The 24017-nt window shown below is 40.9% G+C and overlaps 1 protein-coding gene across 1 annotated transcript in view; it reads left to right on the plus strand.

The window, feature by feature from the left end:
- The window catches only part of cacna1ba (calcium channel, voltage-dependent, N type, alpha 1B subunit, a), a 222977-nt gene that overhangs the window by 161201 nt on the left and 37759 nt on the right, over positions 1-24017 (plus strand). The window contains 10 exon segments of the mRNA XM_072387079.1: positions 1923-2087; positions 2631-2741; positions 2820-2903; positions 3460-3465; positions 10000-10116; positions 10301-10366; positions 10513-10604; positions 11379-11529; positions 14262-14389; positions 15518-15614. Of these exon segments, the coding sequence (XP_072243180.1) occupies positions 1923-2087; positions 2631-2741; positions 2820-2903; positions 3460-3465; positions 10000-10116; positions 10301-10366; positions 10513-10604; positions 11379-11529; positions 14262-14389; positions 15518-15614 (1017 nt within the window).

Below are 24017 nucleotides of genomic sequence, written 5' to 3' on the forward strand. Positions count from 1 at the left end.
AACTAGCTATAATGTTTAAAGGTGGTTTCTTTTTAATGGTTCTGCATGCTGGTCCTCAGATGGTTTGGTCAAAGAACCTTAACAAGTGGGAAGTCTGATGTGATAAACATTTTAAGATAAACAATAATAATGCAAAGAAGGAGAAGAGTGAGAGAGAAAACCGAAACTTTCTGCCATGTATGTTGCACAACATGTTTCTGACCATATTTTAGTACTACAACCTAGGAACAGAATGGGGAAATGGGGAATGATGAGGAAAAAATATAATAAGGAAAAAAATAATAAAATATGAAAACATAAAATGAAAATGCATAAATATGAAAATATTTTTATGATTGTTTTATGTCATTTATTTTCTTCTTAATTTGAATTATTAAGAAAAGCTTTTTCTTTTTCTGTGTCCTTACTTCTATTGCTATTGCTACTGTTGTTTTTCAATAAATTTTGCTTGAACTATTTCAGTTTTGCATTTGGTATTTCTGATGATTTTTTTCCATTATCATTTTTGTATTCCTTTTGCTTTCACTGTGCTGTATTTGTCATTTGATATTGGCTCTGGTTTTTATTTTTCTCTATTTGCCTTTACTATTGCTTTAGTCTTTATTTGCCAGATGTTTATGCATTTCCTGTTTCTTTTTCCCTGCTCTGAATGCTATTCTAAAATACAAAGTGTTGTTAGTAGGTTGTTGTTATAATCCTTCCCCCTAAAGCCAACAAGGCAATAAAGCTAACTGCTACACTATTCCTATCACAAGAGTAGTTGTACCAGGATGTGGATTAAAACCCTGTCCATGTGAATTCTTCCCACTTCTGACAAGAACTTGGTAACATAGACAACAGGTTACAACGTAGTCTTAAATACATAGAATATGTGACAATGCTAGCAGTTATGCTACTGCTATGTTAAGCATTAGTTTTCAGTGTTTCCCCCACATCCGACCAAATACTATGAAAACATGTTACATATACACAAGACTGGGTAACCTCTTGCTTCTTTGGCAGTCATACACTTTACATGCTTTTGGATCTAAATTGTAGGCGTAGCCTTGTGGTTAGTTTTACTGACTTGTAGGCTTGACAGTATAGGTTCGAGACCAAATATTGGCAACTACATTTTAATTCTAAATTAATCTGAGTATAGCACAGATTTCGAAATATAAAATCATTGATGCGCGCCACTGCATCCTGCTCCTCATCTGTATATTCTGAATTCAAAATGGTAAGGACGTCCATCGTACCCAAAGTCATCGTACCCAAAGTCATCGTCCACGTCGTCAAAATCTGATAAATATTCTGCCATGTTGCTCAAAACTAGCAGTAGCAAACTATGTGTGAAACTAGCTGACCATCACAGAGCATGGAGTAAATAAGCTGTGCTGCAGCGACGCATGTTGATGACGTCATCCCACTAGACGCGTTTGTAGAAAGCCCTCTATAAGCCCCCCGATAGCCCCCAATAACAACAACATGGCAGCTCTGAACTAACAGCGCAATAGTACACGTTCATTCATTCATTCGTCTTAAAGTATTGGTGAAATAAAGACAGATAATGCCTTATTAGAGGCTTGTCTATGCCCCGTTCACTCCCGTTATATGGATATACGAGGATCTCGAGTGATCTAAATAGCGACCGAAGGACGCCAACTTTAACCAAACTGTTATTGGTGAGTAGATGAACATATTTTATGCCAGAAATAAGGTCCAGGTTTAAAAAAAACAAACTTCCCCTTTAATGAGAAGGTATACCGGTGAGGTGGTAGTTCTAGTTGTCTACGTTGGTCTATTCTAGATTTTAGCTGGTGACCCCAGAGTAGATTTGAATGTTTATTAGCAAATGCGTCTTTCTTGCACTGAAGACTGAGATTCTATCAAAGTACGGAGGTGAAGTAAAGAGGTGTATTTTTTTATTTTCCTTTTTGCAGAGGGCTTGTATTGACTTTGCCATAAATGCCAAACCTTTGACACGCTACATGCCTGGGAACACACAATCCTTCCAGTACAGGATGTGGAAGTTTGTTGTCTCAGCTCCATTTGAGTACTCCATTATGATCATGATCGCTCTCAATACTGTGGTACTCATGATGAAGGTAAGAATGTTTAAAGAGGATCAATAATACAGTGTCGTTAAAGCCTTTTCAGATATTTAATGAAGTTAGTGCTTGATTTCTTTTCTTCCTTGGGTAAGAAGTAGTTCAGTTCCTTTTGAGACTTGATTTCTTAGTAGTTAGATATGCAGGTTGTTACTCCGATTATGTTTGTACAGCAAATGCAAACCTATTTTCAGCAGTTGTTTTACTTAGCTTGGCATTACAAATGTACAGGAGGTGACAGTTAGATGTTGTCCTAAACAGTAAACAAATGCCAACCAGTACCTCTAAAACTCACTGACTTATCTCTTGTTTCTTTGATTTACACAAACAAAAAACAAACAGTTGTCGTTTTATGGGTGGCTGTATGAGTGTGGAGTTAAACTAAGCAAACCATTTAGATGCAGTACCTTAATATTAAACAAAGAGGCACAAAGGTAAATTTGATCTTCTCACCCATCACTCCTTTCTATTAAACTAAACCGCTTACAGCAACAAGAACTGGGAAATACCACTCAAATACCATTTGTCCCTATTTTTCAGTTCCATGGAGCTCCAGACTTTTATGAGGCTATGCTGAAGAACCTCAACATAGTATTCACCACTCTCTTCTCTCTTGAGTGTATCCTTAAAATCATTGCATTTGGTCCATTGGTGGGTACCAGTTACAGAGCAGCTTTAACACTTGGAAGACAAACAGCATTTAATCATTGTCCAAAACTGTTTTTTCAGAACTACCTAAAGGACGCCTGGAATGTGTTTGACTTTGTAACAGTTTTGGGCAGCATCACTGACATCCTAGTGACAGAAATAAATGTAAGAGCCCTTTTCCTTGTCATCCAGCGCTACATCTCAACAAGGCATTATATCAATACAATGCTGTTGCCATAGCAAAGAGCTGCATCAGGGTTAGTGGACATCAAGCTTTTTGCTGACAAGCTAAGTAGCCATATAGGCAAAGACTGTAATGTGGCAGAGCCTGATAGCTTTAGCGGAAGAGAGGGCATGATTGTCACTCTGTTGATCAGAAGGACTGGTCATTGAGAGCGGTCCAGGAGCTCAGTACACTTCAAAGATAAAATTTCAATATTTTGTAGACAGTTGGGAATATCTGGTCTGCTTTCTGTGTTGTTCAATAATTGCTTTGTTAGCTGTAGCCTCTTCCGCTCAGTGCATTTACCTCTGTTCATCAGTGTGTTGGTCATTCACATGTGTATTTGTTGACTTGTATCTGTTTACACTGTAAAATGTAAAAAGTTGACTGTTCCTGTTCTCCTGCTTTTTCTTTCTCTCATCTTACTGTCTCTTTTTCTCCCTCCACATTCATCTTTCATCCCCCATGTTATCTTGCCCTGGTTCCAAACATCATTAGACTACGGTAAGTGATATTATGTTGCCACGGTCTGTCCTTTGCCAGCATAGTGTTTATTATGTATGTTTTTATATGTATAATTTGTATAATAAGTTTCCCAGTCATGTAGTATCACATGACTGGAGAATTTCAATGATTCATTACATTCTTTTGAAAGTTTGTCAGAGGCATTGCATTGAAAAAAGTGGATGCATGCCTCCTGTATGGCAGATAAGATCAGATCAGATCAGTTTTACTTTATTGATCCCAGGCTGAGAAAATTCTGTGTCACAGCAGCAATAGAGAAATAAGAGAAGAAGGAAAAGTTGTGGCAAAATGAAATAAACTAAGTACATACATAATATATAGAAAAAATGGATCGTTTGTTCAGAGTCTTCCTCTCCATCACAGCCTCAAATGTCTCCAGATTGTGTCCAATAACGGACTTTGTTCAGTCTGCTTCCATCACTGGCACCGATGCTGCTCCTAGCAGACAACAGAGATAGAAACTCTTCAGCATCTTGCTGCACATGTTAAATTATCTAAGCTTCCTCAGAAAGTAGTCTGTTCATCCCTCTCTTGTACACAGCCATACTGTTGGTATTCCTGTTCAGTCTCCTGTCAATGTGAACACCCAGGTATCTGTAGTCCTCACTTGCTTCAACAGTCCTTCCCAGAATACACAGGGGCTGTGCAACTACTGTCCTCTTAACCGTAAGTCAGTGACCATGTCTTTGGTCTTGTCGACATTCAGCAGCAGATGATTCTACCCAACCACTCCACAAACCACAAGCTTCATGTGCTCTTCCCATTCACCATTTATATACTCCACCATCATTCAGTCAAACTTCTGCAGGTAGCAGTGACTAGAGTTATATTTAAGATCTTAGGTGTTTAGGGTGAACAGAAAGGAAGACAGCACAGTACTTTGTGGAGCTCCTGTACCACTGACCACCACAGACAGAAAACTGCCCAGGCGGATAAACTACAGCCTGCCTGTCAGGTAGTCAGCAAACCAGGAGATGGTGAATGAGCTGATACCCATCACTTGCAACTTATCACCCAGTAGCAGAGGCTTGATGGTGTTAAGCGTACCAGAGAAACAATGGATTTGATTCTCACAGTGTCACCACCACCATGCAAATAAGCCCATTGTAGCTTATAAATGACATGATCATCAACAGGTCATTATTTAGGTCTTGTATGCCAAAGCCCCTTTTTTAGAAAAAAAAGTTTGTTAAGGAGTCTGAAATTACTTTAAAGTTGCAACAAAAGTGCTTAAATAGCAAAAGTGTAACTCAAGAAGCCTTTCCTTTGTCTCTCTTATTTCCATGTACATTTTCCTTTACAAATTATGCCATGTTGGATGAGGTAACCATGAAAGCCCTCTTTCCCCATTCCATATCTAAGATGGAGACAGACAACAGATAAGTGTCTTTTCTGCTGTCTGATTGGAAGATGTGCCCAGTTTAACCCTGTAAGACCCACGGTTGCAAATTTACAACATCACTTTTAACAATTCTTAAAAAAGGCCTGCAATTTTTTTTTTTCTCAAGACCACATTTACATAGTAAATGGGTCCTATTGTTTGTCCTCACAATGCTAATGGATAGAAAAAGTTTTTATAGGTCCGGTCATCTGGCCTTGAATTCACTCTACCTGCAAATTTCCTGTTGAGCTCATCTCCTTTTTTTGCATGACTGGATTTGTCAGGATTAAAGTAAGTAAAATTCCTTAAATATTTTCTTGTGTGTTTATTACAGTCTGTAGAACATGTACATATTTAGTTATCTTGAAAAACATTCATCAAATTTGATTTAGAGCTTGTTATGTCTATGTTGTAATTCTACAACGTTGGGCCAGAGTGGTAGTCAAAATAGGCTGTGCTCCTTACACATTACATAAGGATACTGCACTTCTCACATGATCACAAATTGAAAAAACTGTAGTAGAAATTTGAAGTGTTAAAGTAGAAAAGCAGGTTCTGAAGTTCTGCGATTGTTGGGGGGATGCTGTTCATTGCTGTTGCATTGTTCAGGAACAGGTGCGAATGGTCTTGAATGTTGTAGCGAACTCAAGTGTGGAATTTAATACAAACTTAAGACTTTAAATGACTGCAACATTCTTTTGTGGGGATGGTCAGTGTGGAAATACCAGATGGGGGGGTTTCTACATCAAAGAAGAGAAATTTACAACAACATTTGCCCACGAAAGCATTTTGGGGGAGTTTCTCAGCCCCTGTCAGGGACTGGTGGAAAGGTAGGACCCAGATGCAGCTCATTTCCAAAATCAAAAGGTTTATTCACAAAACGGGGACAGGGAGCATGAACAAAAGGCGTGGCAGAGCCGGATCATCAAAAATGCTTAACTATGAAAAAACACTAACAAAAATCAAGACTATGAAATACAGAGGACTTTGGTAACAGGACTATGAATAAACAGGACTAAGACAAAACAAGACTATGAGGCAGGTAACCAAACTTAGCTTTTTCGTGACTCGGCATGAAGGGATAGTGAGGATTCTGCAGTGACTCAACGTAAACCAGGAAGCTAAATACTGTCTAGGGAGTGATCAGTGAATGCGGTGCAGCTGTGAACAATTAACCAGGTGACTTGAGTGAACTGAACGTGAAACGGGGAAAAACATGACTAGAACAAAACATGGTTAAACAAACTGTGACATGACATAGACAGTTACAGAGCAGACTGTGACAGCCCCTCTTTCCACAGACCTGTGCCATAAATTTAGGTAAATGCATTAATAGCTTAGTGCTAACTAAGCTGAACAAACAACGGACCCTCTCAGGAGAGTATTGGGGAAAACCAGAACAGGACCCTTCCGACCCTATATGGTTCAAAGTAAATAATGGTGACAGTTTGCCCTGACTCTGATTCAAGCCAGAGACAGTCGCTGCATGGACCTCTCAAAAGGATCTCACACAGAATCCCTTTTTAGCTGAATCTTGAAACTGTATTAAATGTGCTTTCTATCTTTGTACAAGTTCTTTCATGTTCTCAGTGATATCACAAGCTGCATTTTAATACCTTTTTCATGATCGTACGTGGAACGATACGGACGATATTATTTTGGAAAATGACTAATCAGCTTATGGAGCCACATTGCCCCCGAGTGGTCCGTAGTACTGAATAGTTAAACCCAAAACAACTTCCATATGACTTGTGACATTTATATGAAATAATGCAACTGTTAACCAATGTTTCAGCTGTTTCTTAACACAGGAAAATAACATTGTTTAGTTTGTTATTCATACGTCATAACTTTACAGATATCCATCTGAATTTTGAGACTTATAACCGTTATGTTATGTTGTTTTTGATGTCTTTATATCCTAAGTTTATGCTATATCTTTACCCTTGATATCTTAACAAGTTATGGTGTTTTTAGAATCCTTTGAACAAATGTTTATGAGATGGAGGAATGCAGGATTCAAATTGCTTTGAGGCACCCTCCTTGCAGGTTGCCTTACAAAATACGCCCAGGCAGACGTCACAACAGTTTCAGGCATACCATTGGCTGAAAGTGTAGCGTAGGCCTACCTCATGCCCCACCTCCGCGAATCAAACTCGGAAACCGCGAGGAAAATATTAAAGAATATTCAGAAAAGAGTCCAGATCAGTAGAGAAGATGAAGAGCAGAGAGTTTTAAGATTGATGGAATGAGAGTCTGGCAGAGAGTCTTTGGAAATGGCAGGAGAGGAAGATGTCAACCACAACGAAGGCCGCAAGACGCGGAACCGAGAGAGACCCAGTGGGACCCGCTGGCGATTACCTGTGGTTCGGAGCTGACCTAACCGTAAGATCTGCCCTGTTCTTACATTTCAGACGATATGCGGTGGGTGTCGAGAGAATTCGCTGTTAAAATGATAAATTAACCCAAGCTGTCAGCCTTTAAATTCAAATAGTAACAAAGCTCGACTATTTGAATGATTCCGGTATCCATCCATCCCCTCCCCTTTTCTTCTTCCGGCTCTCAACGAAGGCGGTCGCATTTCTACTCCCTCCTGATTCTGCCCTCTCCCATATCTCTCATGCTTCTCTTGTCTTGTCCGGTCCTGTCTCAACTTCAGTGCCTCTCTCTGCATTCCTTTCAAACTAAATCATGAAATTGATCAGCTGGTCTCTAAACGCAATTGACAACATCTTTGCTACAAGAAGCTCGGGTCCAGGGGAACCCGCCTGTCCCGACGGAACTTTTGTCGCTGGGTACACGAGGGACTCCTGGGAGAAGTGGAGAGTCGTGTGCCTGTCGATTCTTTCCGTTGAAGACGTGGAGGATCTTTACATATTCGGAACCATGATAACGGGCTTTCTGCTGATTGGATTAGGCATTGCCCTGATGTATCGCAAAATTCGGAAGTCGGAGACAGCAGTCACAGGCCCCAAGCTGTCCGGTATGTTTGAATCGGTGGGCAGAGCTATAGGCACTCAGACTGTGGTCATTAACCGCAATATGGAAAACATCTTGGAGAAGCTGGTGGCTTTGCAAAGTCGTATGGATCGTTTTTGTGACCAGAATGGACAAACATAGTGAGTCGTGTCCATTGAAAACGACTACTCGCCCTAACCAACAATCATAATCTAATCTGCATTCCTGCTCTCCTGGCAACGGCCTCGGCCAAGGGCGCGGCTGAAAAACTCTCCTGAAATCACTGCTGTGAGTTGCTCTGAACTACTTTCCCCCCTCCCTTCTTCTTGGACACCTGGTGATTGTTGACTCCGACTGGGACCCAATCAAGGACTTCTCCATGGCAACCTGCTGTGGTATCACGATGACATCTTCTGTAACATTGGTTGAGAGCCAGACATAGCAACTCTCTGGGCTTACCCCCATCCCACGCCTTCGGATGTGTGGTGATTATGACCTTTTGTTGCCATTTAGTTTAAGTATGTTTGTACCTGGGTGCTGGCTGGTTTTCTTTTGTTTTTTCAGGCTGGGCTGGACGGCTGGGAGGAGCGCTCTCACCATCCCCACCTGTGTCCCATTAGCAATCTGGCACCTGTTAAAGCCTGCTCCCTCCTGGCTTGCGGTGTCGGATTATTGCCTCACTACGGACGAACACGCATGACTACTGGATACACCTGTCGGAGATCGGTACCCAGCCCAGCCTGCCACCGAGCCCACCCGCAGCCTGTATCTGAGACTCACTACACGAGTACACACGAGATCTTCGGAACACTGGAACCACTCATCTCCCGAGCCTTGCACGGAGTCACCAGGACACGGAGCCTCCTTCCACCTCACCTAATAAATCCCTTTTTGACTTCTACCTTCTGTCTCATGTTCGCTTTTGGATCCAGTCCTCCCCAGCACCTAACAGGATGTCTTGCGTTTATGTGTGAAACGAGCAAATGTTTATCTTTTGAGTTTTTATGTTGGATGGTGACCTATGTTACTGTTCTTGATGTGCTGAGGTTTCTTTCCCAGCCCCACATTGTACTCCCTATGGAGTATAGTCTGTGGCTGTGTTTTTTTTTCACCCAATTTCCGAATTCGAATTTGAATTTGAATTTTTCCGAATTAGTTATTTTAGATTTTAGAGTTCTTTTCAATTCACTAAGTGTTTCTTATATAATCATCCATATTCACAGCATTTCTCCTGTTGTCTTAAGGTTCATGTCTTTGGTCATGTCATTTTAATAAATGGTTCATTTATACATATATAAAATCAGTCGGTTTTTGTGTATGTGTTCTTTACGTACTTGTGAGTCCAACAAAACGAGAATTCACGAGTAGCGACTATATGAGACTGGAATTTATTAGTTATTAATTAATTATTGATTTAACATATCAGAATCGTAAGATTCTGTCTTCTTCCTTCGATTGAAGGTGGTGCCCTAAAACGAGGTAAAATAAGACTTATTCAGATAGAACAGTCGGATAAATCCTTATATCTTATCACATCACGCTACGTGTGTCCGCTATAAATATATATTGTGCCGGCGATATATAATTTAGCTACAATGTGAACCTGCAAGTGCTCTGTGTGGGGGGCACTCACAGGGGGATGTGGGGGATGCGTGTGTTCCTTTTAGTTTGATAAACAACTTGACTGTGTCAGAGATGGAAAAGAAGGACAAACTCTGAAAACTCAGACCATGGCTGAATTCATTCAGGGAATGCCTGCAGGTGCCTCCAGACAGTTCTGCTCACAACTATGCCCAACATTGCAAATTTCCTTAAAAACTTACTAAAATGTAAAAAAAACCCTGAAAACTCTTTCATTTCTACATCAGAGGCCTCCTAAAACAATATCTGAGGGGTCAAAAAATGTTTGCTCATTTTTTTCTATATCTGGGTCTTACAGGGTTAAATCAGTTTTCAAATATTGTAGTTAAAATTGGTTTATAAAACAAGCAATGCATAGAACAGGACAGATGGCTTGAATTACAACTATATCTCCCTGTTACATTGGTCCTTGTATGTTTTTGCTCATGTGTCAATGTTGTACCAAGCTGAAGAGACTTGGCAGTTTTGATAAGGGTTTGTGTATCAGTGAAAGATGACATTTGGTTGGTTAATGTTCTTTCTGTGTCTAACAGGACAGGCTGCTGAATTTGAGCTTCCTTAGACTCTTTAGAGCTGCTCGACTCATTAAGTTGCTGAGGCAGGGCTACACCATCCGCATCCTGCTATGGACCTTTGTCCAGTCTTTCAAGGTACTTGCATATCATAAAATGCCAACTCATACTGCATGTAAACAGGTATCCACAGATCTGCATCTACATTGCACAGCCACAAACATTACCTCCCTTCACACAGATACTAAAACATGCTGGCTGGAATGATTCATAGTAAATATGAATAATTAAGGTTGTTTTGGTTTGCTCTTGTTCCCTTTAGGCCTTGCCTTATGTTTGCTTGCTGATTGCCATGCTGTTCTTCATTTATGCTATCATCGGGATGCAGGTGTGTGAAGCTGCCAGTCTGTGGTTATAGATACAGTTACACACTTAAGAGTGATACAGCATAACATGTGGTCTTAAACTGAAAAATATTAATTGCACATTGGTAAGACATTCAAATTAATTTTCCTAACTGTGTGTCCACTTTAGGTGTTTGGCAACATTGATCTGAATGAAGACACAGCTATCAATCACCACAATAATTTCCGCACTTTCCTCCAGGCTCTCATGTTGCTGTTCAGGTACATGTCGCATTTAACATAACAACAGTTTTCCAGAAATTCTTTGTTCTTCCAGATAAGAGGACAGCCAAAAACATGTTGCCATTGTAATTCTTGGTGTTTCAATCTCTAATGATTCTAAACAGCACTTATGGAGATGTATCTGAGTGTTTTGGGGTGTTTAAATGGAAACATAGGGTATGAGAGAAGAGAGGAATATTAGTAGAAAGGAGATAGAGAGGGTGAGGAAGGCAGAGTCAGGAAGAGGGGTCGGACCGGGCTACCTACTACCCTACCGGACCAGGTTGTACACTCTACCTCCCCTTGTTTTCTCTCTTTGGTTGAAACAGATGGTAGAAGAATAGAGAATAGAAGAAGAAGTTATATTCATCTGTGGAATATCATCCTTGGAGTTGGGATGTTTAGATGGTGACCACTTAGTTCCCCTGCAACACATATCGGTTGTGTACGCTAGCCTCATTGGGTGTTTTGGCCATTTATCACAAGACACCCTCAGTTGGGGAAGGCCCAGTCCAGGCTGATCAGACTGGGCATGTGCCTAGAAGTTTTGCTAAATAACTGCCAATAATATGAACTTGTCAAATTATGGTAGAGGGACCAAAAGAAAAGTAATATAGGTGTAAAGTAAGAGATAACAATTAATTCAAGTTTACCTGAATTTGATGCAAAGTGTTCTATTGGAGATTTTGGGGGGTTATTGGGTATGTTAACCCATCACATCTCTTCAGTCAAACTTTCTCTGTATCTATCTGCCTTTATACTTCTGTTACTCAGGAGTGCAACCGGAGAGGCCTGGCATGAGATCATGTTATCGTGTTTGAGTCACCAAGCCTGTGACGAGCGGTCAGGTTCTCATGGGAAAGAGTGCGGCAGTGATTTTGCCTACTTCTACTTTGTCTCCTTTATATTCCTCTGCTCCTTTCTGGTCAGTATTGAAACACACTGTGTAGTGTAGAGTGTAGACACTGTATAGCAACTGTGCATGTGACCAGCTAAAATCCCAGTAGTACACCTTGTGAAGGCTGCCAGTCCATCACAGGGCCAATCACAGAGACAAACCCAACAATCAACCATACATGCTCACACTCTCTTCTAGGGTCAATTTAGAATCACCAATTAACCTGTTCAGCCACTCTCTGGTTCCTGCTTGAAAATTAGATGCCCAAAATGCTAACAATGATAACCATACCACTGTACAGCCCACAGGTAAACAGGTAGATGACTCCTCTTGTGTTTGGAAAGGGGGAAACAGTCCCCTTTTTCAAAATATGTTTCTAGCATACTTTTTTTTCATACATTCCTATTTGTGTTTTCAAAACAACAAGTTACTCAATTTCAACATTTGATATGCTGTCATTGCTATTTTTCAGTTAGATATACGATTATATAATCTACAAATCCCTACATTCCGGTTTTTATATACATTTTGCAAAACATTCTCTTTTGGATGCGGTTTGTATAACTAAGGTAATTTCAGTCCATTTGTAATCGTTGCAGTGACCATTTAGCTGAAATTCTAATGTGAAGACCTTTGTTGTGCTACCTTATTTTGTTTCTAGTGTCTGAAGTTCTGACCAGAACTATGTTTATGTTTATGTATTTAGCAGACGCTTTTATCCAAAGCGACTTACAAATGAAGATTTAACAAGCTATATAAAGCTAACAATAAACTACATAGAAGGAACCCACTAGTCTGACTTTGTCAGAGGTGACAGAGTAGAGATAGGGTGTAGGCATAGAAAAAAGTGCAGAAAGATAAAGTGCAGAGATAGAGGGGGTAGGTAAGTACAAGGTAAGTGCTAGGATAGGAGATGCTCTCTGAAGAGCTGGGTTTTCAAGAGCTTCTTGAAGATAGACAGGGACGCCCCTGTTCTGGTAGCGCTCGGTAGGTCATTCCACCATCGTGGGACGACACATGAACAGAGTTTGGATTGTCTTAGGCGTGGTGTAGGAGCTGCTAGACGACAATCCTGGGACGAACGGAGGGACCGAGTTGTGACATAAGCCTTTGCAAGAGCATTCAAGTAGATGGGAGCCGTTCCGTTAAGCACTTTGTAGGCTAACATTAGTGACTTGAATTTGATGCAGGCGGCTAAGGGTAGCCAGTGGAGTTCAATGAACAGAGGGGTGACGTGTGCTCTTTTAGGCTGATTGAAGACCAGACGCGCCGCCGCGTTCTTGACCATCTGCAGAGGTTTCACAGCACAGGCTGGGAGACCAGTTAGGAGAGCGTTGCAGTAGTCAAGGCGGGAGATGACCATGGCCTGCACCAGGAGCTGGGTGGCATGTTGGGTCAGGTATGGTCTGATCTTTCTTATGTTTAGTAATGCAAAGTGGCATGAACGAACAACCGAGGTAATGTGATCTTTGAAGGTTAGTTGGTCACCAATCATGACACCGAAGTTTCTAGCAACCTTTGATGGAGCAAGAGATAGGGATTCGGTTTGGATGCAGATGCTGTGTTGTATGGTTGGTTTGGCTGGAAAGACAAGCAGTTCAGTTTTTGGGAGGTTAAGTTGGAGATGATGGGCTTTCATCCATGCTGATATGTCAGAGAGACAGTCTGAGATCCGTGCTGAGACCGTGTGGTCGTCAGGTGGGAATGATAGATAGAGCTGGGTATCATCAGCATAACATTGGTATGAGAAGCCATGTGATCGGATGATCTGTCCCAGTGAGTTGGTGTATATGGCAAAGAGAAGAGGTCCCAGTACTGAGCCTTGGGGGATCCCTGTGGCAAGGTGGTGCGCTACAGAAGTGTGACCAAGCCAGGATACTTTGAAAGACCGATCAGTGAGGTACGATTCAAACCAGGAGTGTGCTCTCCCTGTGATGCCCATGCTTGAGAGCATGGACAAAAGAATACTGAGGTTGACAGTGTCAAATGCAGCCGATAAGTCGAGCAGGATAAGTACAGAGGACTTAGCTGTCGCTGTGGCTTCTTTTAGGGCTTCTGTCACAGCTAACAGAGCCGTCTCGGTGGAGTGTCCACTTTTAAACCCAGATTGGTTTGGGTCAAGGAGGTTGTTATGAGAGAGGTAATCGTTGACCTGCTTAAAGACCGCCCTTTCAATGATTTTAGACAGAAACGGGAGGAGAGAGGCCGGCCGATAATTCTCCACATGAGTTGGAGGGAGGGAAGGTTTCTTGAGCAGCGGTGTAACCTGAGCTTGTTTGAAAGTGGTAGGAAATGTGCCCGATGTCAGTGAAGCATTAATCACATGCGTGACTGCTGCAGTTACAGTAGGAGCAATGGATTGGAGAAGATTAGTAGGAACGGTGTCCAGCGGGCATGTAGTAGGACGGCTACATGTGAGAAGTTTAGACACACTGCTCTCAGTCAGAGGGGTAAATGAGGAAAATGATGCAATAGGACTTCTGCATGCAGATTTTGTGCCTCAATGTTCCTCAATGTTCAGTTCATAATGGGCTTACTGGTCAACTCTTGAAGCTTAATGGCTAACTACCAGCAAGCTGCTGTCTCCAACAACATGTTTTAACCCCTGTTGCATTGGATTTCTCTTGCAAGGAGGGTTGAATATTTTTAACTTCTGTATTTTACTACTGAAGACCCACATCAGAGCTTAGTGTAACTGTGGTAGGGTTCTCTCTGGACCAAAACACAGATGTAATCACCACCTACTGTTTGTGTTCCAGATGCTGAACCTGTTTGTGGCTGTCATAATGGATAACTTTGAGTACCTTACAAGAGACTCCTCCATTTTGGGACCTCATCACCTCGATGAGTTTATTCGGATTTGGGCCGAGTATGACCCAGCTGCTTGGTATGTTGCCTCAGCAAACAGCTTACAGCATTAAAGATGGAGGGAATAAACATCCTAATCTTACTTCTCTCTTTCCATGTGTGATTTAGGAGATTGAACGAGGTCTCATACGCATGTGTCACTCCTACCTTGTTGAATGCAGTGAGCCCACTGATGAATATTATTTGATTTCAAGCTGTCCTGAATGTTTGTTTATTTATGTGCTTGTTCTTTTCCGCAGCGGACGGATTTCCTATAAGGAAATGTACAATTTGTTACGTGTTATCTCACCCCCTCTTGGCTTAGGGAAGAACTGCCCAAATAGGGTAGCATACAAGGTTTGCAAATACTAGACATTTCTATCACCAGGGTGCTTTGTGTACCTTTATGGCAAGAGAATTCTTAATTGAATGGCTGTGCACCAATGAAATCGCCTTTACACCTAGCACCCACCCCTCCAAACTGTCTGGCTTTGGTTAATGATGCCAGAGAGGAAACAAAGGTTTCAAAGTATGCCTTTCACTTTGCTGGCTATATTGTTTATAATGTTTAGATGACAGAAATATTTCACTTCTCATTCTAGAAAATTAAAATCCCAATTTTCCACATGAAGGAAATGTGGTCAGTATATTCAGGTCAGTTTTAACTTTTGAAGAATTCAATTGGGTGTTTTTTGAAGATATATGCCAATGAAGAGCCAAGCTGTGAATAAAAAAAGAAAAACCCAGGCTGGCACTCAAACCTTTGTCTCCATGTACCCTGGTTTTAAGAACCAGTGGATGTCTGCAAGCATGCTGAGGCAGACATTCTCATTACAATGCTGTCATTTCTCCTCCAATCAATCAGCATCCTGTGTGTTGGGCCAACCCATCCATCCTTCTTTTTTCTCTACCCTTGTCTTGTCTCTGACCATCCCATGTTTCCTCTCAAGGGTCCTGAGCTCCAGAGTGATGCATCCCTGTGCCCCAACCCAGCGGCCAAGGATGGCATCCACCCTACATCTCACTTTAAGAAATCTATTGACAACAGATTTCTGTTTTTCCTCTCCATTGTTCTTCTGTTTATTTTTCCCTTTAATCCTCTTCTCCTTATTCCCCATATCCTTCTCTGTTTTCATTCCATTTATGTTTGATTTCCAACCATATGAAGTGGCCGTATCAAGTACCTCGATATGTATCAGATGCTGCTCCACATGTCCCCACCCTTAGGTTTGGGAAAGAAATGTCCACCAAGAGTCGCCTATAAGGTAGACCGTTCTCTTTCTACCTTCTTCCCTGTGCTCAACAATCTTTCTCCCGTTGGTGTGAGCTCAAGCCAATGTCTGTGCTCTGCAGTGTTTCCTTGTTTGTTCACTTTGTTTTGCTAGCTTCTGATAAGCCCCTACCTAATTACGGTCTTTACTGTTTTGAGCATCTTTTATTGGGCTAATAGCCATGACAAATGATAATAACATAGAGTTAAACTAAGAAGATGTAAGTTACAATGTTTATACAGTATATTTTCTTTCTTTTGGTACTATTTCATTTTAATTGTAAACCTTAGTTTGGGTTTTTTATTTCATGAAGCACTGTGTGGTTTTTTTTTTGTCCGTGTGTGTGTGTGTGTATGTGTGGGGCTTCTGTTGCTTCCTTGTTGGAGGAATACTCTGACTAATGTACTTTCTAGTTTGTGGGTCTGTCTCTACTGCTCATTTCCTCTCATTCTTTCTATCATATCATCTCAGTCTATCCAACATGGAAAATGTGTGTGTTTGTATCTGCCTTAAAAAGTTAGTGCTGCACAGCACTGGTTGAAATACATCAGTGTTATATGATATTTTCATTTGCTCATTAGACTCCATTTACACCTGAGTATGAGTAATACATGGGTTTAATGCACAAAGAAAGGATTGTAAACTGAATGCAATCACTACTACGTAGCTCTGATGTCACTAACACTGTAATCTGATCTCACATGTCGCAGCATTAGAGCAGAATCAAGGGAAAATTAAAGCTGCAAGCAGCGATACAGGCCCTCGCACCTGATGCTTCGGCCAGGGATGCAACTGAGGGCCCCGGTGATAGCCCCATCGTGGCTTTCAGGTCATGGCACTTGAAGGATGCAGAGGTTGATAGTGTGAACACAAGTCAATACTGACACGCAAACATGATCGGTCTGGCACTGTTAGCAATCATACAAAATACGAGTTGTATCGGAGAGTGCACTTCTGAGTAACATCAAAACATCTGTGCCATGGTAAAGAATTGTCATTTAACAGGAAGAATCCTAAATAAATCCTGATAATATGAAGACTGGTAAAATGAAAATATTAAGGAACTACTGACCAAAGTTGGAAATCTGTGTTTTGGAGTGGCTTTATGGTTTACATAATACTTCAAATATGTGAATTCCTGTTTTGACAGGGCAGGGCCTTGGTCATGAAACAATTTGACGTGGTTCTGTTCAGTATGAGACATTTACATAGTAAATGGGTCCTATTGTTTGTCCTCACAATGCTAATGGATAGAAAAAGTGTTTATAGGTCCGATCATCTGGCCTTGAATTCACTCTACCTGCAAATTTCCCGTTGAGCTCATCTCCTTTTTTTGCATGACTGGATTTGTCAGGATTAAAGTAAGTAAAATTCCTTAAATATTTTCTTGTGATTCTACAATGTTGGGCCAGAGTGGTAGTCAAAATAGCCTGAGTTCCTTACACATTACATAAGGACACTGCACTTCTCACATAATCACAAATTGAAAAAAAAAACTGTTGTAGAAATTTAAAGTGTTAGATGATTCATTGTAACTAAGCGCTAGATGTGCTTTTCTGTTCATTTTTTACTTTGTTTAGCTTAGACCCTAATTAAACACATGAATAAATTGTATGGGACATGTGAAACTCCAGCATCTATAGCAGTATTTGAAACTCCCTGTGTCTTTGTAATTTTTTGTTTGTTTTTTAACTTCTAAATGATCCTGAACTATTTTTCTCAGTGTTGCCCAATCAGCAGTTAGTAGCATTAGGGGATAGAAAAACAGGTTCTGAAGTTCTGCAATTGTTGAGGGGGATGCCTGTTGCATTGTTCAGGAACAGGTGCGAATGGGACAGGTGCGAATGGTCTTGAATGTGAACCTGTAAGTGCTCTGGGGGGATGTGTGTGTTCCTTTTAGTTTGATAAACAACTTGACTGTGTCAGAGGTGGAAATGAAGGACAAACTCTGAAAACTCAGACCATGGCTGAATTCATTCAGGGAATGCCTGCAGGTGCCTCCAGACAGTTCTGCTCGCAACTATGCCCAACATTGCAAATTTACAACATTTCCTTAAAAACTTACTACAATGTAAAAAAAAACTGGCCTCCTAAAACAATATCTGAGAGGTCAAAAAAATGTTTGCTCATTTTTTTCTATATCTGGGTCTTACAGGGTTCCATACTATTTTACCACAACATTACTCACAAAAACGACTTCATAGCAAAAAATCTTGCACACACAAGTAGCCGATGTCAAACAAGGCTCAATAGGTTGCACTATAGACCATGCTCTAACTGCAATAAGCGCAACTGATTTTTAATAACAATCTAAGTGTTTTTATTGATTTTCATATTCAAACATCCCATTCAAAACAAGACAATAAGACTCAAAATATACATCAGAAATACAGGTCTAAACTACAGACAAACAGTAATAAGACAAGTCATACTAGTACCAGACATCAGACATACCCACCACCTACGTGGTCCAGACACTCTCAAGTTAAAAATAAATAGATAAATAGAAATGACAAAAATTACCACAATAACAAGTTAAACAAATAATAATAATAATAATGATTAAATTAAATTAAATAAAAATAAGAAAAGGGAGAAAGAGGGGAGGAGCTCCTTTTCAAAATGAGAAATGAAAGGCTGCCAGACCTTAGAGAATTGCTTAGTGTTTCCCTGCAATATAAATTGAAGGTGCTCTAGTTTAAGGTGTGCCATCACCTCCTCTATCCATTGTTTGTGAGATGGTTTGAAATGCTATGGCTTTCCTTTGAGCAGTTGTTAATTGTGCTTCCTCTGGTGCAACACCAAAGATGGCTGCCAGAGGGCCAGGCTCTATATTTTTGTTATAAACGGATGAAAAGGTTTTTAAAATTTTGGTCCAAAAATCTTTCAACCTGGGACAAGACCAGAACATAAGGCATATGTTGGCTGGCACCTGTTTGCATCTGGGGCAAGTCGGATCAGCCGCCTGATAAATTTTCACCAGTTTGTCCCTTGAAAAGTGTAGTCTGTGTAACACCTTAAACTGTATCAGTCCGTGTCTAACACATACAGAAGAAGAGTGTATTAGCTCTACTGCCATCCCCAATCCACCTCCGATATGTCCAACTCTAACTCTTCCTCCTATTTCCTTTTTATGTAATCAAGAGATGGGGAAGCCACCTTCTGGATGTTTGCATAGATCATGGAAACCATCACTTTAAGAGTCGGGTTTGCATTCAATAGTCCATCTATCCATCCACTCTGTGGTATTGCAAGGGATGAAGAGAATGTTTTTCTCACAAATTAGAGGTAGTTAGTCTTCGATGGGATTCCATACTCCTTCTCTAACTGAGCAGCAGACATGAATACCCCATCTTTAAAGAGATTTTTGACACTTTCCACCCCAGGTCTATACCATTCCCTAAACGCTGTTCCCCCAAGGGCCAGGGAAAACAAATGATTGCCATAGACGGGAGCAGATAGGGGGGTGTTTCTGTTTTTAAAATGTGTTCTGAACTGGACCCAGATTTTGATAGAGTCATGTATAACAGAATTGGTTGTGTAGAGGTGTTTGCTTAAGGGCAGAGGAGCGCAGACCAGGGAGTGTAGGGACACTGGGCTAGATGCATATCTTTCCATATGTACCCACACTGGGGTTTCATCGTTGTCTAACTGCGAGACCCAAAACAACAGCTTATGTATATTAGCAGCCCAATAATAGTGCATATATTTTGGTAGAGCCAGGCCTCCCTCTTCTCTCTGTCTCTCAAGGAACTCTCTTCTTATCTGGGGGACTGTCTTTTTTCCCAGATAAAGGCAGATGTACATTTATTCAGTTCTTTAAAAAATTATTTAGGAATGAAAACTGGAATTGTCTGAAACCAATAGAGGAATCGTGGCATAACATTAATTTGAACAGAATTTATCTTCCCTGCTAAGAGATAGGGGGAGAGATGACCACCTTTCCATATCTAATTTTGCCTTATCCAGTGTTACTTTAACGTTATGATTGAATAAATCTTTGTATTTTCTCATTACATTAACATCTAAGTAGGCAAATTTATCTTTATGTGTTGTGAAAGTATAGGGCTGGAATGAGGCCTGCTCATTAATTGGGAAAAGAACACTTTTTTCTTATCTAGATTAATTTTACAACCCGAAACCTTCCCAAAGTCTTCAATAATATCCAGAGCTGCCGGGATGCTTGTGACAGGGTCCGGCAGGAAAGGAGGAGGTCATTGGCGTATAGGGAAAGTTTATTGGTCTGCATCTCCCTGTGTATTCCCCCAAGTCCAGCAGCATTTCTCAGCATTATTACAAGGGGCTCAATTGCCATATCAAAGAGCAGAGGTGACAAAAGGCACCCCTGCCCTGTTCCCCGAAACAGAGGGAAAGGATCAGATATTATTTTGTTTGTTCTTACCATAGCCTGGGGGTTTGCATATATTATCTCAATCCACGAACGGAATTTAGGGCCAAATCCGAATTTCTCAAGAGCCGTGAATAGATAGAAATACTCGATTCTATCAAAGGCTTTTTGGGCATCTAGGGATATCACAATCTCAGGTTCAATGTTAGCTTCAGCAGTGTACATCACATTGAAAAGGCGACGGAGGTTACTGGAGAGTTGTCAACCAGCAACAAACCCTGTCTGGTCAGGATGCATTATCTTTCTTTTAACAGGCTAAATCCTCGCTGCCAATACTTTGGTCAATATCTTATTTCACAGCCAAATAAACATTTAAGCGGATTCTTATTTTTCTTAAGGAGCACAGAGATCATAGCCTGTGACATTGTTTTAGGCAAAGTTTTCTTATCACAGAACTCCTCATACACTCTACAGAGTAGGCGCAAATGTTTGATAAAATTCACTCTGGAACCCATCTGGGCCCGGCGCTTTACCTGTCTTCATATTCCGAATTGCATTCTCTATCTCCCTTGCAGTCAGACGTTCCTCTAACCTATCCCTATCTGCCCTCTCTAGGGATGGCATTTCCAAATTTTCAATTATTTCAATAATTTATTTCTGAGGTATACAGATCCTTATAAAAAGACTTAAATTGGTTATTAATACCTTTCTGATCTATAATTTTGTTTCCCAGATTGTCCATAGCCTGTTTTGTTCCTCCCTTTGAGTGATTTTGATTTGTAAGCCCATCCATCCATCCATTTCCTATACAAACAACCATGCACGCTCACACTCAATCCTACGGACAATTTAGAGTCACCAATTTACCTGACATGCATGTTTTTGGACGGTGGGAGGAAGCTGGAGTACCCGTAGAGAACCCACGCATACACGGGGAGAACATGCAAACTCCACACAGAAAGGCCCCAGGCAGGGATTGAACCTGGAACCCTCTTGCTGTGAGGTGACGGTGCTAACCACCACACCACCCTCGGGTGTCCTCTCCAACTCCCTCGCCTTCTTCAGTATCTCCTCTTTCTCTGTGTAGTAATGGCATCTCACCACGAATGCTCTCGGTGGTCGTCCGTTCCCGTCTTGTCTCGTGCCGAGCATGAGGTGTGCTCGGTCCAGCGTCGGTGTTGCTGCCAGTGCCAACTTTTCTTTCAGTAAACCAGCCATAAATACTGATGGCTTTTTGCCTGCTTCGGTCCCTTCTTTCACCCCCACGACACGGATGTTTTTGCTTCGTAATCATGCCTCCAGATCTTCACTTCGTCCCCTCAGCTTCAGTATCTCCTCCATTTCTTTCAGTCTTGTCCCCATGTCTGTTATGGTGTCAGACTGCTCATTTAACGTCTCAGCCACCTCTTTCCTCCGTTCGTCCATCCTGTTAGCCAGACTGCCAGTTTTATCACCGATCAGCTTCACCTCCCCATGTAGCAACTCAAACTGGGCTTTAGTGCTCTCTTCCAAACTCTTAGTCCAGTTTTCCATCTCGCACTTCGTCTCTTTTCTTCCCCTTTCTATTTCGTCCTTACACCTCACAATCTCGGCCTTTGTCTCCTCTCTGTATTTCGTAAGTCCATCGTTGGCTTTTTTAATCTCGGACATCATATCCATAGCCCATTGAAGCAAGACAAGTTTGGGGCTGGCAGCGTCCTTGCTCGCTGAGGAGGCAATGCTGCTAACCACCTGCTGCTTCTCTCCACCCGCTCGCGTCAAGAAGTCATTTTCGGCTTGAACTGCAAAAGTGAACTTGTTAGCTCCCAAAACAAAACATTATTCGTCCAACCCCCCCAAAATGGTAGAAATATGGCAATATTAATATTTTTTGACTACTTTTACACGGAGCCTCCGCATGCACGTCTTCACACGGCAAGGTAAATCCAGAAGCCCCGCACAACTGATTTTCAGTCACAACTGCTTATTTGCGCAAAACATACAGTATGCCCTAATTAAAGTAACCACAGTAAAAAAAAGTTCATGTTGAGATAGACAGACAGTTAAAATGATAAAGGTCAAGGAAACGTCAGATATTTTTTTAAAGAGGTACACATGCTTGGGTCTATCTTACTTGAAGACAGCTTCACACCAATAGCTTTTCTGTGAGGCAAACGGGTTAATCACCATTTCATTGAAGGTAGGTATTTTTGGATGAATTCATACTCAATAGAGTATACAGCCAAGACGTTCAATCCGTCCTGTCCCATATAAAATCTATTAAAGGTATGATTTTGGCATTTGTCCTTTTGTGTTATTTCAATGTTTTAGGCAAAGCAGTTTAAAAAAGTTTTAAAAAAAACTGTCTACTTCATTCAAGCCAACACCTACCATTGAAATGCTTCTTCCTCTACACATACTAGCATAAATATGTCCCCTGTCATTGGCCAAAATCTGTGACCTTTGGGCTGAACAAATTTAGCCCAACAGAGCAGCAAAGGAAGGGGGTGTACCTTAACCCCTGTCACTCGGCAAAGCAAAGCTATATGAAAACTTGTACTACTTTATTTGAGCTGTGAACACCTTAGCTGATCTTGAAGGATCTAGAAGTTTTCGTCATAACTGTTTTCTCAATTTGAAATATACTCTTTTTAAAGAAAGTAAAGGCTTAATCCTAATAACCCACTCTTACTAGCCATATCAGATGATCATCCACTTGAAATTTCTTGTTGATCACATGTTTTATGAGCCAGCTATAAGTACTTTTTGATGTAAAGTGATTTACTTTTATAAAGATACTAAGCACTGGCAATGACAGAGTATTGGCTTGTATATCTATTCAAGAGCTCACAGTCATTTAACAAGTGAGGTTTGGTAAAGATTAGACTTGGTATGTTGGGTAATAATCACTTCCTGTTTATCAGTGAAATACTGTTTTAAGTGGGTGGGGCTATGATTAGAGAATATTAACTTGTACATATGATAAGGAGCTGTCTGTCATCCAACAAGTGGAGGCTGATGCAGATTGGACTTTGTATTATGTGAATACACACTTTCTGGTTCATTGTGAAATATCAAAATTCGCAATGGATGCGTTTTGCCAAAAGTCTCAATCTTAAGAAAGTACCATCATAAAAATCTCAATTCTTTTCTGACACTTTTAATTGTGAGGGGTAAATCATTGAGAGGTTGTAAACCAAGAACTAAAAACTATCACATCCCGTTGTCAGTCTACGGGGTTATGACATTGGCAGGCCATATGCATATAGATTCTTTTCAAAGATCTATGTGCCAAAGAGACCACACCCTGTAAATATGCTGCAGCTCGGATGAGATGAGTGATTTGTAATGACTTTTGTGGTCATGTTTTTAAGAACTTTTAATGACAAGAGATGTATGCTTATACTCACTAAGTTTCAGGGTGATATATCAAAATCCGTGGAGGAGTTTGTTGAAATATGAGACCTAAAAAAAACCCCCAAAATTTCACCTAAGATCAGGAACATTTTAATTAAAATGGCCAACTTCCTGTTTTGATTTTGCCAGTGGGTCCATGAGGTTTTTTTTATACACACGTGACATGTATGTGCAAATTCTTATACTTGTGGGTTAAAGTAGGGGCCAAATTTTTGTAATATTGTAGAGGGCGCTCTTGAGCCAATTTGTCACCAATTTGCCAATTATCAAAATATTTGCATTGGCTTTTATTTTGGGCGTAATCTTCATAAAACATGTAAAGTGAAGCTTAAAGGGCGTATGCTTGAGATAAAAGAACTTCCTGTTTCATGGTGATGGTGGCACGGATGGCGACACGGATGCCGCCCTCCAGCGAAAACTCTTACATTTCTGAAGAGAAGTGTTATCCACTTGTTATCCGTGCTCTGCACACATTTGAAAACGTGAATTCTTGTAGTCGCTGTGACTGTGATACCAGAGTGACACTATGGAAATGACAAAATATTGCTGTGGAAATTTGTACAGAACCTGAGTGTGATGATATGTGTGACATTTAGTGTACTTTGGATGTGGCAGATATGTCAACTTCCTGTTTCATGGCGAAACATCAAAGT

Source organism: Leuresthes tenuis, unplaced genomic scaffold (assembly GCF_036924035.1).
Source record: "Leuresthes tenuis unplaced genomic scaffold, fLeuTen1.0.hap1 SCAF_6, whole genome shotgun sequence".
NCBI classification, from domain to species: Eukaryota; Metazoa; Chordata; class Actinopteri; order Atheriniformes; family Atherinopsidae; genus Leuresthes; species Leuresthes tenuis.